General features: G+C 53.1%; 1 protein-coding gene across 2 annotated transcripts in view; it reads right to left on the minus strand.

Moving 5' to 3' along the window:
- Window positions 1–2,213: 2,213 nt before the first annotated feature.
- The window catches only part of RAB11FIP4 (RAB11 family interacting protein 4), a 114,928-nt gene continuing 100,853 nt past the window's right edge, over window positions 2,214–16,288 (minus strand). Inside the window, exons 4-15 of one of the 2 annotated variants that reach the window (XM_063112697.1) lie at window positions 14,179–14,381; window positions 11,605–11,799; window positions 10,967–11,101; window positions 10,613–10,648; window positions 9,312–9,411; window positions 8,931–9,034; window positions 7,679–7,819; window positions 5,406–5,487; window positions 4,779–4,916; window positions 4,544–4,702; window positions 3,282–3,425; window positions 2,214–2,330 (exon numbers count right to left, since the gene is read on the minus strand). In XM_063112697.1, coding sequence (XP_062968767.1) covers window positions 2,214–2,330; window positions 3,282–3,425; window positions 4,544–4,702; window positions 4,779–4,916; window positions 5,406–5,487; window positions 7,679–7,819; window positions 8,931–9,034; window positions 9,312–9,411; window positions 10,613–10,648; window positions 10,967–11,101; window positions 11,605–11,799; window positions 14,179–14,381 — 1,554 coding nt within the window. Of the gene's footprint in view, window positions 2,331–3,281; window positions 3,426–4,543; window positions 4,703–4,778; window positions 4,917–5,405; window positions 5,488–7,678; window positions 7,820–8,930; window positions 9,035–9,311; window positions 9,412–10,612; window positions 10,649–10,966; window positions 11,102–11,604; window positions 11,800–14,178; window positions 14,382–16,288 lie in introns of those variants that run through there. The other variant, XM_063112698.1, reaches the window with a different exon arrangement.

Raw genomic sequence — 16,288 nt, forward strand, 5'->3', positions numbered from 1 at the left:
AGGTTTTATAAGAAATGCATTCTGGCTGAGGAAGGTAAGACAATTGGATTGAACTCAGGTGTGTGTTAGGTGGAAATCGTTCTCTCATAAGAAGTCAGCCTCTTCCAGAGGCCCCACTGGCACCACGCTAGGTCCAGAAGGGCCTTTCAGACTCAGTGCCCTCTCAGTGTCTGCTCCCAGGGCGCCCCCTACAGGGAGAAGCTGGCAGAACGCCTCGGACTGACAGCTTTTTCCACCCCTCTTCCTGCAGCCCCAATTCCTTCCCACAGTGTGACCCTATGTAACTCAGGCCACCCTGGCCTTCTCTGGAATTCCACACCAATGCAGCTATTTTATTTCATATATAAAATACTCATCCCTGGGGTAAGCCTCCCATGGACCAGGACTGACTTGGCTGGCCTCTCTGCAGGGCTCCTAGACCAAACCTACATCGGGATTTGTTGTGGCCATTCCTTCCTTGTAGGCAATTCCCAAGAGACCACTCCTCATGCCTCTTTTCACTGCCTCCTGCTTTTCAGGCCCTCAGGAGAGCCCAAGGACACCTGTGTCCTAAGGGCTTGGGAGACTCCAGCAGACAGACCCTCACCCAGTCTTCCTGGTGTGGGTGGCTCCACCGTCCTGGGTCAGACCAGTTCAACCCCGTTACTTGCAGCATGAAACATGTCCCATACATGATTAAAAAGAAATGAGATCCAACAAAAGCAAAAGTTGATTGGAATGGAATGAAGATCAGTCTGGCCACAGCCCTGCCTTTGTCAAGCAGAAAGCACACCCAAGTCCCCAGATCCCCTCATCACCCTCTACTGCCCTCTCTTCTCTGCTTACCCCATGACTCCCCCCACCCCAGCATGCCCAAATCTTCCTTTTACACCAGCTGTGCTGAAGAAAATAAACTGCAGGGGTAAAATAAGGCCATACATGTTTATATATATTTGGATTAAGGAAATGAATCACAAGCCACATAAAATTGAGATGAACTGGAAAACTCAAAGGGAAGCACCACACCTACTCCCAGCTGCCTAGAACAAAAGGTCACATTAAAAATCCATAGCGTGAATTTCTACCATGTGTCAGAAGGATGGAAGACTAGGACGTCACTGCAGCTTTCCCGACTGTGTCTCCCACCAGCACAGCATTCGCTCCCCTGACTGGGAACCAGGTACGGGTGTGTTTCTAACCACCTGAGGGGAGCCCAGAGCTCAGATTCTGGAATCGAAATGGAAGGCCTACACCACCAGCCTGCACGGAGAACCAAGACTGCTGAGCACGGCGATATGGCCCACCTGTGCACCTGTCTTAGGCTGCAGCCACGGGGAAGGAACCTGACTGGGATGGGGGCTGAGCCCCTCCCTGAAAAGCATGTCTTTGGTTGCCCGACGTTGACACCTGCCTTAGACACCCCCTCCCCCAAAGCTCTTTTTATTCCTCCTTTTCATCCCTTCATTTTACACCCAAGTGAATGCTGCTTTTCATTGCCTTAGAGACAAAACGGCAACAAAAAGGGGGAGGGAAGCAATAATGGGGGAGTGAACTCCAAAAATACCAAGAACGCTATGGAACAAGGATGGCCCCATGTCATGCCTCTGCAAACATGAGTCCTTTAGACACTGTGCAAATGCAGCATGGAGTGCTGTGGCCAGGCAGGGGTTCAGCGAGGGGCTCTGCTCACAGTCCCCCCAACACGCCTGCCTCCTCTCTGAGCCTCAATACCTGGCCTTGAAAGGTGGCCAAAAAGGTTGGTGAGGACACAGTGTGAAGCGTCCAAACTCCTGGGAAAGATCACAATTTTGCTCCCACTCTCAGGGGAACAGGAGTGGGCTGAAAGAGCCTATCTTGCTAGAGTGTTTTTTAATCCTTATCTCCAGAGGTAGAATCATTTTATCCAGCATCTGAAACGCAAGCTTCCAGATCTTGTTATTACAGTAACTCCTGATAGCAGACGTTGTCCCCTCCCACTGCCAGGACCCTCTACCCCTTGCAAAGAGGCCACAAAGTGCACGGACAGCTAACTGTGCAGAGGTCACCCACAGCCACAGCCCACGCTCACCCTTACTCGTGTGCATGGCCCCCCACATACACCAGCAAATGTACGCATGGTGGCCGGCGGTACATTTCCAGTGTGAGTGTGAGGCCGGGCCCAGGCCTGCATCGTGGGGCAGGGTCTGCCTCTTGGTCTGGGGTCCTGAAGCCGCTCTGCAGCCAGCCCCGTTGTCTCAGTGTTTGATCTCGAGGATGGAGGGGTTGTGGTCGAGGATCGCGAGGATAATCTTGTCCATGTACTGCCTCAGCCGGAAGTTGATCTCTTCCTGCTCCTTCAGGGCTTCCACTAGCTGAGGGGGATGGGAAAGACCAGTCAGAGGCCGGGACTGGGCTACAGGGGGAGCCCAGACTCCCAGGCCTGCCGTGGGCCAGTGCCCGATGACAGAGGGGTTCAGGAGACCCTGGGCAAGGCAGGCCCCAAGACCAACCTCCGCACTTGGATGCCGGGACAAGAGTCTAAAGCAGCGGATCCGCTCCACCTAGGAGAATAACTGGTTTGTGGAGGGGCCCAGGTGTGGGTAAGTTTTTGATAAAGTTTGACAACAGTGATCAAAGTCATTTTTAATAATCAAGACTAACATTCAGAGTCCCGGGATCCCTAACACTCCCAAGGCTGTCTCCTCCTGATGGAGCAGCCCCCCTCCCCACACCCTTTTCTGCCACTGCTCCTTTCCAGGGCAACTCCTAACATGTCCTTTAGGATGTAGCTGAAATGCTACCTCTGCCCTGGGTCTCGGCACTGGTGCCAGGCTCACCTGGGAGCTCCTTGAGACCAGAGGTCAGTTCTTAGCTCTGTGTCCCCGGCAGAGAGTAAGGTTCAGTGATAGGGTGACTTACAGTTCATGTCAAAACGTAGCCAGGGTATGTTAGAAGCCTAATCTTTTACAACCACACCCTGGAGTGGCAGAAAGAGTAGGCTTTGGCATTAGAGACCTGGGTCCCTCTCCCTCCACAGCTGGGTGATTCTGTGTTCTAGTTTCTCAGCTGTACCAAGGAGGTATTCATAAAGCCCAGAGTTAGCAGGAGATTAAGTGAAAACATCCTGCAAAGAAGGTGCTCAAGAAATACTAGTTTCCTTCCCTTCTTGGCTGGGGAGGAGAGTTACAGCCTAACCTGGATCCACATGTTGATGAAATCAGCTTGCCATTTCAGTACCTTCCCAGCAGACAAAGGTGGGGAACAGGGGCAGGACTCCCGAAGGAGGGGCCGGGCCCCAAATAAGAGTGAGTGTTCATGGTTACCTCATCACGGGAGGCTGTGTCTATTTCCGCAGCCAGAGACTGGGCTTTGGTCTGGGTGGCAAAGAGGTTCTTAGCTTCGTAGAGGCTGAGGCTCAAGATCTGTCCGTTCAAGTCATCATTCTGATCCCGCAGCTTATGATTCTCCTGCAGAGCAGGATGAAGGCAACATCAACTCCCTGAAGCAACTGCACCATCCCCTCAGGTGTGCGGCACAGCTGGCTTAAGAGGCCCAGAGATGCTGTGGGCTTGGCCAGGCGTCGGGGGCAGGGGGAGGTAGAGGGGCTGGGTCCTGGTCTAGGCGCTGGCATCCTGGGAGTTCATGGGGTTTTGAGAAGGAGTTACAGCTCTGCTCAGGGAAGCTGTGTTTCCAGACAGGAGCACAGTGGCTCCTGGCCATCCCTTCCTCCCTGGGGCCCTGTGTGGGGACCCCCACCACCAGCAGCTCATTCTTCAACACTGGCCCTTGCTGAGAAAGATGGATGCTCTGGGGTCTCTGGGCAGACAGGTCACCTCATCTCCTGGGCTCCTCCTGCAGCCAGGCTGGGGAATCCTGCTCAGTGGGAGCTGTTTCCAGGACCCCCTTACTCCTGAGTACAGCTGACCCCATAGCACCCAGCCCAGATCCTACTCACCAGCCCTACGATCCAGCTTTGGCCTAGAGGCTCCTAACACTCACAGCTGGGACTTTGGGTCCCCCTCCTGGATGGGGAGAAGGGCTGGGGTTTTAGGATTGCTGTGGGGCACCAGTACCTTTGCCTCTGGTGGAACAAATTTGGAGGTATATGTAATCTGTGCTGCAGAGCCTACTACCTGTAGGGCCCACCTGAGCTGGGACTTCACCCAATGTCACTCCCTCACTTGCTGATATCGCTCCCCCATCCCCAACTGGTTTCCAGCGAAGGGAGTGCTCCTGAACACCATGGGGCTCAAGGTTTACTTCTGGGAGAACCCAACACAGCTGGCACTAATGTGCAGCTGGGCATAGACTCATTCTCCAATGCAAGCAGCAAAGTCAGGAGAATAGTGTCCTTTTATGGACACAAAAGAAAAATCCAGGGATTTCCATCAGACATAGCCTAGGGGTAAGTCACTTCAGCTGAGCATGGAATGCGATGACCAGCCCTGACAATCGGCTGTCAAGAGGAGAGTGTGTAGCAGGGGCTGTGACAGCTCTTAGCTCCCTTGCCATGGTCTCTGCACAGAAAACCCACATACTTCACTTGGCCACCTCATGCCACTGGACAGAGGCTCCCAGGGCCCACCTGCTTGAGCCGCTTGATCTCATGCTCGAGCTCCACCTCACGGGCCCTGGCATTGAACTCGCCCAGACCGGATGATGTGCCGCGGCCCCTGCCTGGCCTCTCACAGTCCAGCTTGTACATCTGGAGGTGCTCCAGCTCCTTCCGCAAGTCCTCGATGAGCTGCAAGGGGGAGAGGCTGGTTGGAGGGAACAGGGACGCTGGAGGGAGCCCTGGTGCTCTCTGGCCTGGGACCTACCTCCTGAGTCGCCTCCCTCTCCTTCTGGAACTCGAGGCGGTTCTGCCGCAGCTTGTCCATCATGCGTTTGTACAGGTCCATCTCATCCTTGAGCCGCAGGCTGGTGTCCTCCAGCCGGTCAGACATGCGCTGCCGCTCCTGGAGCCAGGATGACCCGGTCAGAGGAGAAGAGTCCCCGGAGAAGGGTACGTTATGTCCCTGGGACTTCCCTGGGGATCTTATCAGCAGCCTCGACATGGCAAATGGTCAGAACAGCCCCCTTGGACAGAGCCCTCCGAGTCATGGCTTAAAAGAAATGGCTAGATCCCCTATGATTGTAGAAACACAGCTAGAAAAATCAAGCCTTTGAAGTCCTTTTCAGTAATGCCAGATGGAGCCTGAACAAGTGTTAGCCCAAACAGAAGCTAACCTCTTTCTCTTTCAAGACTATAACTATATAAGGAAATATGTTCACTGTAGAAAACTTGGAAAATTGGAAATACAGAAACACAAGACATTGCTTAGTTTTCCTGCACTGTTTTCGGTAGGACAATTTTTTCAGAATGTCAGAAACTATAACCTGAAGGCCCCCGATGGCCAACAGCGCCCCTCTGTGGATTCAGCTCCACGCCTGGACCCACTGCTCACCTCATCCAGCTTCTCTGTTTGCGACTTGAGCCGAGTCACTGATGTTCTAAGATCAGTATTTTCTTCCTCTAATTGCTGCACCCTGGGGAAGGGAGAATGGAAACCTCAGAAATCTGGAATGAAGATGATCTCACAAGGGATCGAGAGTCTGCCATGATTCTCTGCTCCCCGGAGGAAGGAATCTACTGGAAACCAACTGAGAGAGAGGAAGAATAAGAATAACTGTCCCAAATGGTAATATATCCTTGAGCTTCCTGTCAGCCAAGGCAAAGTGTAAAAACACTGAATTATCATTCTCATTTTTTCTGATAAAAGGAAACATTCATCTGTGAATAAGAATGTAAGATGCTTTTTGTACGCATCCTTTCAATCCTGAAGCACGTGGCGGGGGTGCGAGGGATGGAGAAAATCCTCCTGTAGCTGTCTGTTTGGGGGCCCTCCTATTAGGATCCGCAATTTGAAGGCAACGACCATACTGTTCATTCTCCACCCCAGCATCTCATCCAGGGCTCGTCACTCTGAGCGCTCACTGCAGCTGCCTCTGTTGTCCACAGGCACTGGTTCCAACAGCAATATCCTCATGTCAGCGTTCACAGAGGGCTGTCCCAAAGTGATTCTATGGAAGACAGGGTCTGGGTACTCAAGTCGGTTTTAAACAACCTGAAGGGCTGGCCTGTGGCTCACTTGGGAAAGCGTGGTGCTGACAACACCAAGTCAAGGGCTGAGATCCCCTTACTCGTCATCTTTAAAAAAAAAAAAAAGAAAAAAAGAAAACAAAAAAACCCCAACAACCTGAGAAGAGGTGCAGACCACTTGGGCTGTCAATGGCAACAGAACTGTACAGGGTCATTTCTGGCACCAATTTCTGCAGAGCATCCCTCTCTCACCCCCCGTCATTTCCTCCATCTCGGAGAGCTGGCTTCCTGGCCTCTACTGCCCTCTGAGTTCCCTAGGAAAGGCCCCCAGGCCAGGGCCAGAGAAAAATTCAGACCCAACATTCCAAGGTGGCCTCGAGCTAGTGGAGGCAGGGAGAACAAAGCTCCCCACGGTTCTCGGAACATCATCTGCACAGCCCATGTGAATGGCATCCCCTAGAGCTGTGCAAGTGGCACAGGCCAGGAGAGACGGGTCCCGAGGGCTGGCTCTCTGAGCTTCCTCCAGCCCACGCTCACACTGTCTTCTCCCAGCACCCATATCCCAGTCACCTCTCAGGCCAGCATCAGAAGCAGGCTGAGTGAGAGCAGTCACCCTTAATGAAGTACCACCCTCCAGAAACAGATGCCCAACAGCAACTTCTAGAACACGGGTCAAAATTTAAAATATACAGCTGGTGCTTAAGTTTACAAAGCAGGTCTTGGGCACGAGGGAGCTGGGGAGTCTCCTCACCAAACTGCACAGGGGCCTGAGGCCTGCTTGACCTCAGTAGGCAGGGCAGTACCTGCCCGAGAGTCTCGAGGTGCACGGTAGGAGCCCGAGTGCCAGCCATGTCTCAGCAGTCTCCCCTCCCCCAGCTGGGCTAAGCCAACTCTGGGAAGGCTTGGTGCAGAGACTGGGGCCCCAGGGGCCTGAGGCATGCCGGGGCAGCTGTCCTCTGCCTGGGGCCCAGGCGGCCTCCTTGGCCTTTGTCTGTGGGGAGGGCAGCACTGGAGCCCCACCACAGCCCTTACCCGTGGGCAGTGCCCTGATATGCATCAGCTCATGCCCTCACCAGCTGCTACGTGGGGCACATGGGGAGGGGATGGCAGACAGAGATGACAGACACGGTATGTCCAAAGCTGTGGAGCTAATGGGCATCAACCCAGATTTCCAGGCCAGTGCTGCTGCTCACCCTGCCCGCCTCAGGTTCCAACGACGAAGCCACAGGTAGACCCAAGGCACAGGACCTGTAGAAAGCTGGAGCCCTGGTTTTCTATTTCCCCTGGTCCCTGGGGCCTGGGCTCAATCCTCCCAGGGTTGGGGAAACTCTGGCAGCAGGGGGAGCTCCAAGCCTGAACATTAGACCCAGCCCAGAAATCAGGGTCAGACTTTTCTCCTTTTAACTTATTCTCTTGTCGGTAGACATTTGTGTTGTTTCCTTAACGTACTGTGAACATTCTTCCTAAGGAACGTGCCATGTATTTTTTAAGGTATCACAAGTAGAACTGTTAGATCATGAGGCGCTCTCTCGGCTCAGTTTTCCCATCTGTAAAATGGGGAAGTGCCTGCCCCGCAGGGCTGCCCCAGGAGCCTGGGGGTGTCTCAGAGGCCGTTCTGCAGGGTAGTGCAGGGCCCACCTGGAGTTCAGCAGCTCGACCTCGGTGCTCTTCTCCCTTTCCAGCTTGCTGTAGGCCTCGCGGTGTCGCCGGGCCTCCTCCTCCAGCGCCTGCTCCGCCGTGGTCTCCTGATCCTTCACCATCTCCTCCAGCTCATGCACCCTGAGGAGTGCAAGGGGCAAGCTCTTGTGGCCTGCATCATCTCACCTCAACCCAGGTTGTGGCATGAGAGCCCTGGACCCTGAGTCACTAACATGCCTACTGGGCGGGGGGAGGGTATTTACCAGGCCTGTGGGCCAGCAACTTTGCTGACAGATGAATTAGGGACACCGTAACATCTAAAGAGAGGTGTGTCAGTCACACCCACCATGGAGGGGCAGACCTGGCAGTCAGTCCAGAGGGGAGCAAGGCTGCACCTGAGAAGGTGGGACGCTCAGGGCAGCACAGGGAGGGAAGCAGGCCTGGCCATGGCTGGATGCAACAGCCTCAGGCCTCACCTCCTTTTTGCTCTTCCTTTCTGGCCAACACCAGCTTACTCGGCCCCTTGATTCCAAAAATGGACATATGCTGGCTAGTGGCCACAAGCGTGCCAGACCTGGGAAAGGCCAGGCCCCACTGTGGGTGTTGTGACCCCACCACAGGTGGCCTCACTGGTACATCAGCCTGGGCTGCACTTCACTGGCAACAGTCCCTCCATGAGGCTGATTTCTAAGGTATACGAAAGGGCCCATCTTTGGGCTCTACAGGGATCTCAGGCCAAGATAAGTCTACCAAGTGTCACGCCATCTGGCGAGGGCAAACTCATTCTACAACCACTACACCTCCTGGACATCAGCATCAGGGGAACTTGTGCTCCATGGGCCTCCGTTGACACAGCACCTGGACCCTCCCTACCACCCAACTCACACCAGCCTTTCCTTCTGCAGAGCTTGTCCCCAGGAGGGGAGGTCAGGCCCTTGTCACTGAATGACAATGAGAGACAGTGGCTCCCGTCCTACACCTGACCTGGGGCTACAGAGCTGGTGGGTAGAACCCATCAGGCCTAGAGTCAAGGTGAAGGTCCAACCTGTCTTCCTGTCCCTAAAGACCTGTCTTCCTGGGCACCCTGTGTGGGCAGGGCCATGTGACAAGGGACTGATGTGTCACAGACTCTCCAAGCTGGAAGGACATGAGGTTACCTCCTCTGGCTTCTCTTGGGGGCCTTAGTAACAGGAACAGCCCTTCGTTCCCAGAGTCACAGCTGAGGCCCCCAAAGCCAGTGCCCTGGCCTGACCTGTGCACCAGCTGCGTGTTCTCCTGCTTCAGCTTGCTCTTCAGGTCCCCATTGGTCAGGCTGTCATTCTCCAGCTCTGTCACCTTTTTTTCCAGGAAGCTCACCTGCAGCAGGAGAGCATGGGGTGGGCTGGAGAAGACCTCTGAGGCCACAGGACTGAGAACCTAGAAACTATGAGGTTCACGACCAGGACCTCCAAATGACTGTGTATGAAGACAACAGTCATGTTCGGTGAGGGAGGGCCCATGTGACCAGGGCCACCCCTCAACTCCTTGGCAGGCACAGGGTCTCCCAAGTCCCCAGACAGCAACCCAGAGTGCTCCCCAGTACCCCAGGGAGCATGCACATATTAAGTCCCTTCTTCACCCACCCAGGGCCCACCTTCTCTGTGATGTCGTTGTCACAGGAGTCAATGCTGTCCCGGAACAGGTCTTCAGTGCTGCCGTTACTGCTGCTGAAGTTGCTGTTGTGCATGAGCTGCCTGCAGGGACGGAGGGAAGGGGCATCTGCCTGCAGAGGCCTTCCAGAGAATGGGATCTGGACCCAGGCTATGGGCTGGCCAGTCATCCAATACTCCAGGGGGCCTGCCAGGAATCCGCTTTACAGAAGCCACCCTCACTCAGCCAGAGGAGGAGAGTGCTGTCTGACCTCCAAACCCAACAGATCAGCCAGCTCTGAGGATGCCGGGTACATTGTTACAGCCCTCCCTGATCCCAAGCAGACACGGCCAATCAGTCACAGTTCTCTCCTGCTGCCTTGAACCCTCTTCACAACAGTGTTCTACCCAGCAGCTATCAAGTGACCAGAGCTGGCATATGAGCCGAGACCTCCTCTTCCAGCTACAAGATTGCCCATGGAGGTAGCCTGGCTCCCAGAGGGTCTGGGTGTCCTGAGGCTGCCCAGCAAGACTTGATACTCTCCACCAAGCCAGCCCCTGCTACATCTCTGGGGACTCTCGGGGACAGCAAAGGGAGGGAGATCCACCCAGAACTGCAGGGCACGGAGTGGGTGGGTAAGACTGGAAACAGGCGGATGCTTGCTGAGGTAACCCTTGTCTGAGGCTAAGTCCAGCTGCCACCCCCAAGTGACACCCGCTTCCTTACCCCTTGAGAGGCAGAAGCCAGGTTCTCTGCCAAGAGGCTGGGTGATCACTGGTGGCTCCCAAAGCCCTGGGAGTGAACCTGGGGCCAGTCAGCAGGAGAACCAGAGTGGGATGCCAGCAGTGCCAACAAGTTGGCTTCTGCAGGATTTAACCTAGAGCAAAGTGACCAGCTCTGATGGGGCACAGTCACACCTGGATCTCAGCCAGCAGGAAACCCAGGGTCTCTTTAGTCCAGCTGCCAGCTCCAGAGTAGAGAGCAGGGCACCAACAGCTGTGGGTGGGCTGTGGCCCCCAGAGTATCCCTGGTGTGCCTGCCTGAAGTTGAGGCAGCCAAGGGTTTGAAGATGCTGGCCACTGCCAAGAAGGGACAAGGGGCAAGGTGGGATGGGGGCAGGCTAGCCCTTTATCAGAAGTGGGCCCTCTGGCTGCACTGCCCTGGGACGGCCTTGCTCCCCTCCACTCATTTGGCCACACGCAGGGCACCGGCTGGGTCTGGTCTGCTGGCCTGGAGCCAGCCACTGGGCGGCAACAGCATAGTAAGGGTGACAGCACTCAAACGGTCCTCCCGAGGGGACCTTACCTTCCAAAGGCCGTGCTAGAGATCTTTCTGTTGGGGCTAGAGAGAGAGAGAGAGAGAAAGAGAGGAAATAGTCACTGAACAGAGGGAGCTCTAGTCCACTCTCTCATTCTGCCCTGGCTGCAAGATCCCACGGGGCAGGACAAGGCTGTTTCCTCTACTAAAGGGAATTCACTTATCAGCCTGGTCCTGAGAAGAAACAGCCTGATTTCCTGTTGCAGAAAAAGCCCCAGGATCAACCCCACTCCTACAGCTATCACCTGCCAAGACAGAGTGGGGACCGCCATACCTGCTGCCTCTCGCTCCAGCCCAACCCTGGCCTCCTGCCCCTCCACACCTGGGGCCCCGGGGCCTCACCTGTTGGCCTTCAGGTTTTTCAGCCGGGCTTCCAAGTCATTCAGCAGGTTGATTTTCTTGCAGCACTGAGAGCAGTAAACATCCAGCAATTCAGTGTTGTACGTGTGCCGCATTTTCCTAGGTGTCTGCCCCGCACTGATTCACAGAGGGGGAAAAAAACCTCCTCAACTGCTGTCCAGTCTGGTGCCCACCCCACCCTGCTGAGCTCACTGTACTTGATTCCCAGCATCTGTGAACCCGGGGTAGGGGGAGTACAAACAGATCATCCCTTCTCCAACACTCACAGAAGAAGCCAGTGAGTTGTGCCCACTTAACAGACAAGGGTCAGAGTCAGCGATGATTCAGGGGGGTGGGAAGGGGTCACAGACACAGGTTCTAGGAAGCAAGACAACACAGACCCCTCCTTCCCCCCAACCCCCATCTGCGGCCTCCCAGCTCAGTTAATTCTGTTTCTGGGAGGGGGAGGAGGAGTTCCAGACCCCCAATCAGGGTGCAAAGGCAGCATCCCCAAACCCCAGGAACAGAACCTATGAAGCTCAAGACAGGGAAGGACAGCCAGCTGGGGCCCCTGGGATGAGGCTGGACTGGTTCTGCCACTTTTCTTGGACACCAAATGCCATCCCAGACCAAGGGGCCACCTGGAAGACACTGAAGACCCCAGGTCTGAGTAGACATTTGTCCTGGTCTCATCGTCGGGGCAGGGGCTGCTGGGGGCACAGTCCACGTCATCCCCCTCTCCATAATCTTCAAATTGCTCCTCATTGCTGATGAGGGAGGTGGTAGAGTGTGTAGACAAGTCTGACGTCGTCATGGACGGAGCGTGGACCAGAGACCTGGAGGCCGGAAAGCACCCGTGTGAGCGTGTGACTAATGAGGCCCCTCCCACCAACTGGGCCTTCCAGAAGGACAGTTGGCACCAAGATGTCCAGAGCCTGACTAAGTCTGTACCTTCTGACCTGGTGAAGTACACTCTGGGGCCCTATTATAAGGGAAACATCTCATCACAGAAACTTCCTGCATGAGAGATACTCAAACCAATGGTACTCAAGAGTACACGGCTACAACCTAAGGGTTTAGCTATGGCTAGATTAAATTACAGTTATTAAATCGTAACTTATAGTAGATTAAATTATTAAATTATGGAATATCAAAGAGTTGTTGAAAGGTTTGTAAAAATATTGGCAATTGTGGAAAAATGAATACAAATAAAAAGATGAAAATTTTAGAAACAGTAAGACTGAGTATATAAAAGGTCTACACAGAATAAGAAAAAGTAGGAAATAAAAATATTAAAATGTAACAAGGGCTTAGTTCAGGGTGGTGGGTTATTTCCCCCCATTCTCATTTTCCTACCTTTTTTTCAGTTTTGTTTAATTAGCATGTACATCTTTTATAATGAAATTAAGTTTTAAAATAAATAAGTGAGTTACTAGGTGAAAAGCTTCTCCTAGTTTGTAGTGGAGATTTCTAGTCCTAAAACACATAATCCCAAAGACCACCAGGTCAGAGACCTTAGGCTCTGGGGCCTCCCATGGGTGACCCATGGTGTGGCCTATGACAGTATGATGGGCCTGGGTGAGCTCCATCTGCAACCTAAGAACAAAAAGAAGCACAACTCTTCACCTGCCAAAACGTCTCTTTCCTTAGTCATTATGCAGCCCTTTCTGTACATTATTACTCATAAGTTAGGACTTCCCCAACCTCGCTGAGCCTCCACACTCCAAACTGGGAAACCCCCAACAGCGCAAGTAGCATGTAACGGGTGAATGCAGCGATTCTCAAACTGTGCCCCCGAGGAACCCCCTTTCTATCTAAGGATCACCGTGTTAAATGACGGTGCTGAACATCAAGCTCCAGTACCTCAACCATATTTATTGACTTATTTATCTGCCCTCAGGTTCCTTAGCATTTCAGGCTGAATCAATCATACTCCTAAGTTCTTTCTCTTATAAATGTCACTCTCCTGGCACCTACTGTTGGCTTCCCTCCTGGCGATTATGCCCAGAAAACAAAGGGAACAGTCAAGTGGCAGATGATTAGCCACAAGGTCTACAGGTCTGTTGTCTGCAGCCTTTTGTCCTTGGGTTGGCTGGTCACAGGGACAGCTGATGAGCTAGGCCCAGGAAGCAACATGGAATTCTCTCCATCAATAAACTACTTCAAAGGGCCCCACCAAGGACTTCATAACCCTCAGAAATCCTTCTCAAACTGGAGTTTGAGAAGCCCTGCATGTACCCTTTCTTGAAGGTTGAAAATGATTAAAAGTTGGCAATTTCATGTGGTTCAACAAATACTGGAACCCCTGTCTTCCCTCTCCAAATCCCCGGGTCAGCTGTGATCATCGCCTTCTGACACATAGGGTGCATGGTGTCCTCAGCCACGACGGTGGCTGCTTCTCATCACCCCGCAAGCCCTGAACCCTCTAGAGGTTCAGTGAGGGCTGAAATGAAAGGGACTCCTTTCTACTGACACCAAACTAAGAGATGACAACATTGCTCCACGGGGAAGTCACTTAGGTCTCCATATTGTTTTTAAATAACATTTCTGATTATGAGAGTACTTAATCAATATCGAAAATATAGAATATACACAGCAGAGTAGATGAGAGGTAATTAAAATGATCCATCATCCCACCACCCAGAATAACTAATTCATTTTCTTTTTTCTTTTTCTTTTTTTTAAAAAGATGACCGGTAAGGGGATCTTAACCCTTGACTTGGTGTTGTCAGCACCACGCTCAGCCAGTGAGCGAACCGGCCATCCCTATATAGGATCCGAACCCGTGGCCTTGGTGTTATCAGCACCGCACTCCACCGAGTGAGCCACGGGCCGGCCCCTAATTCATTTTCAAGAGTAATTTTTTCTAGGCATTTCCTAATACAGAGGTATGTGTTGTTTTTAACAAAGCTAAGATCGTACCTCATTGACATCTTTGTAACATGCTTTCTAAAACTAATAGACATCATATATCCTATATCATTAAATAGTGAATTAAAACCTTACTTTGCACAGTCGCTTAAATTCCAGAACTATCCCTACTGTCAAGCGTTTAGGCTGCTTAGAATTTTTTGCTACTTGGAACACCCATGAAACTAATGCCTGAGATGCAAATCTTAAGCATGTCTCATGTTTACTTCCTGGAGATACTGTCCAAGAACCACATTTCTGGGCCCAGAGGCCACATACCAAGCTGCACATAGTTTTGAACTCACTTGTCCTCTGGCAGAAACAGGCCTCCAAACCCCTCCTTCTCTTCCACAGACCCCTCCAAGCTCTGGGTGCTCTCCATGTCTGATTCCTGGGGGCCCTCAGGCGGGGCCAGCGTCATAGCCTCCTCCTCGTCCTCGGGAAAGAAGCTGGGCTCCCTGGGGATGAGCTCGCCATCAATGAAAGTGGGGCCTGGGACCTCGCTGCCCTGGGAAAGACAGAGAGGGACAGAATGAGTGAGGTTGGCTCCCTAGGGCTCAGTGTTCCTCATCAGACTGCAAAGGTATCTACAGGGCCTGGGGCAGCAGGGATTGAGATACAAGGAGGCTCAGATCTCAAGACCCCAGGTATGAGAACACCTGGCAAGTGATTAGTCTCAGTGGCCTCTCACACTGGTCAACTCATGAGAGTCCCGTGAGGAGCTGGAACTCCCAGAGACAGCCATCCAGGGAAAGGGCCACAACCAGGCCAGCCACATCACTTAGGATACCTGGTCAACTCGCCAGAGCCCCCATCACAAAATCTGCACAGGAAGCCAGATGACTTTGAGAAGGCTTCTTGGTGATATGCATTAACGGCACATCCACACTGAATGGCCCTCAAGAACAACCGGACCTGGTAGAGTTGGACGCAACATGGTACAAGGAGGTCTGCACAGCTTGGAATCCACCCTCTGCAACTCTGGGCATGTCATGGAACCTGAACCTGTTTTCTCCACCATAAGTCAGAAATGGCAATGGAATCTTACAGGATCATTGTATTGATTAAATGACATATTTCCTGTTAGTACCTGGCACACAGTAGAATCTCAATGAACAAATCCCAGCCAGAGGACATGATGCCAGCCCAGGAGGGAACTGCCTGCCTCAGCCCTGCCACAGCCATGCTGGGGAACAAGAATACCAGGCCTTCACTTCTCAGCCTGGGGCCAGACTTGCACGCTGCCTGTCACAATGGCAGCGCCAACAAAGACTGGCCGGCATCCTTTGCTAGGGTCATCTTACCAAAGAGCTCTGGCTTTGCTCAGTTGACGCTCATCTGAGGGGCAGCTCTCTACAAACCATCTCTTGGGACGGCTTTGCCTCTGAGGAGGTAGGTACTTCCCAGGTGGCACCACTTTTACCAGCTCCTACCTCAGATGGTGACCTATTCCCAAGGTTCTTTGGTGTGCTCTTTGACAAGGGCTGCCAGAGCACGCCCACTAAATGTTCCCATGGCCCCACGACTGCAAGAAGGAGAACAGGAACACGGACTGTGAAAGCCTCTGGGAGTCTCAGACAAGAGCAGGATCTGGGACATCTGATGACGCTGCTCCACGCAGGCTTGGATGTGTCGGCCCAGACATATGCAGCCCCCCTGGGGGTCTGTGCCCACCAGGAGATCCCTGGGATAAGAATAGATGGCAATTAATGAGCTTGGTTCCTGCCTGTGCCTTGACTTGAGCTAAGCACCAGATGGGCCAATAAAGATGGCATCAGACAGCCAGGCACCCCTGACCGTGGAGACCAAGGGGCTGTATAATTAAAATAACCCCTAGTGTTCACAGGGCCCTTCCCACCTAGATGCCACTAATCTAATCCTACATGGCTCCCAACCTATCAGATCTTGTACCCTAAGTAAGCTCTTCATCCACCAGCATGAAGCTGCGTCCTGACGGAAACAAAGGGAAACCAACATTACTGAACCACCACCAAGTATTGGAGACTGAGCAGGGATTATTGCCCCATTCATGCTTCATTGCAACTCTTCAGGACAGCTGTTGTTGTCCTCATTTCACTGCTGGGGAAACTGAGGCTCAGAGAGTAACTTGCCAGAAGTCCTGTGGCCAGCAGGCGCAGGACCCCACCTCTTCAGCCATCACACAGTTGCCTCTGTTTATCACTGATGTCCCCCACCCTCATGGATTTTCAAACCTCGTGGTGACGACAAGGACAGCACACTTTATAGGGCTCCACAAATGCAGCGACCCCCACATCCGCCCCTTCCCTCCTCCCATGGGCAGGAGGAAGACGGCCCCCCTCTGAGGAGCAATGCATGGGGTCTAGTCCTTTACCGGGCCGTGGAGGACTGCAAAGCTCTCACCTGCCTGGCTGCACAGGCAGGGACAGCTAATGC

Source organism: Cynocephalus volans, chromosome 10, assembly GCF_027409185.1.
Source record: "Cynocephalus volans isolate mCynVol1 chromosome 10, mCynVol1.pri, whole genome shotgun sequence".
In the NCBI taxonomy this organism is placed as follows: Eukaryota; Metazoa; Chordata; class Mammalia; order Dermoptera; family Cynocephalidae; genus Cynocephalus; species Cynocephalus volans.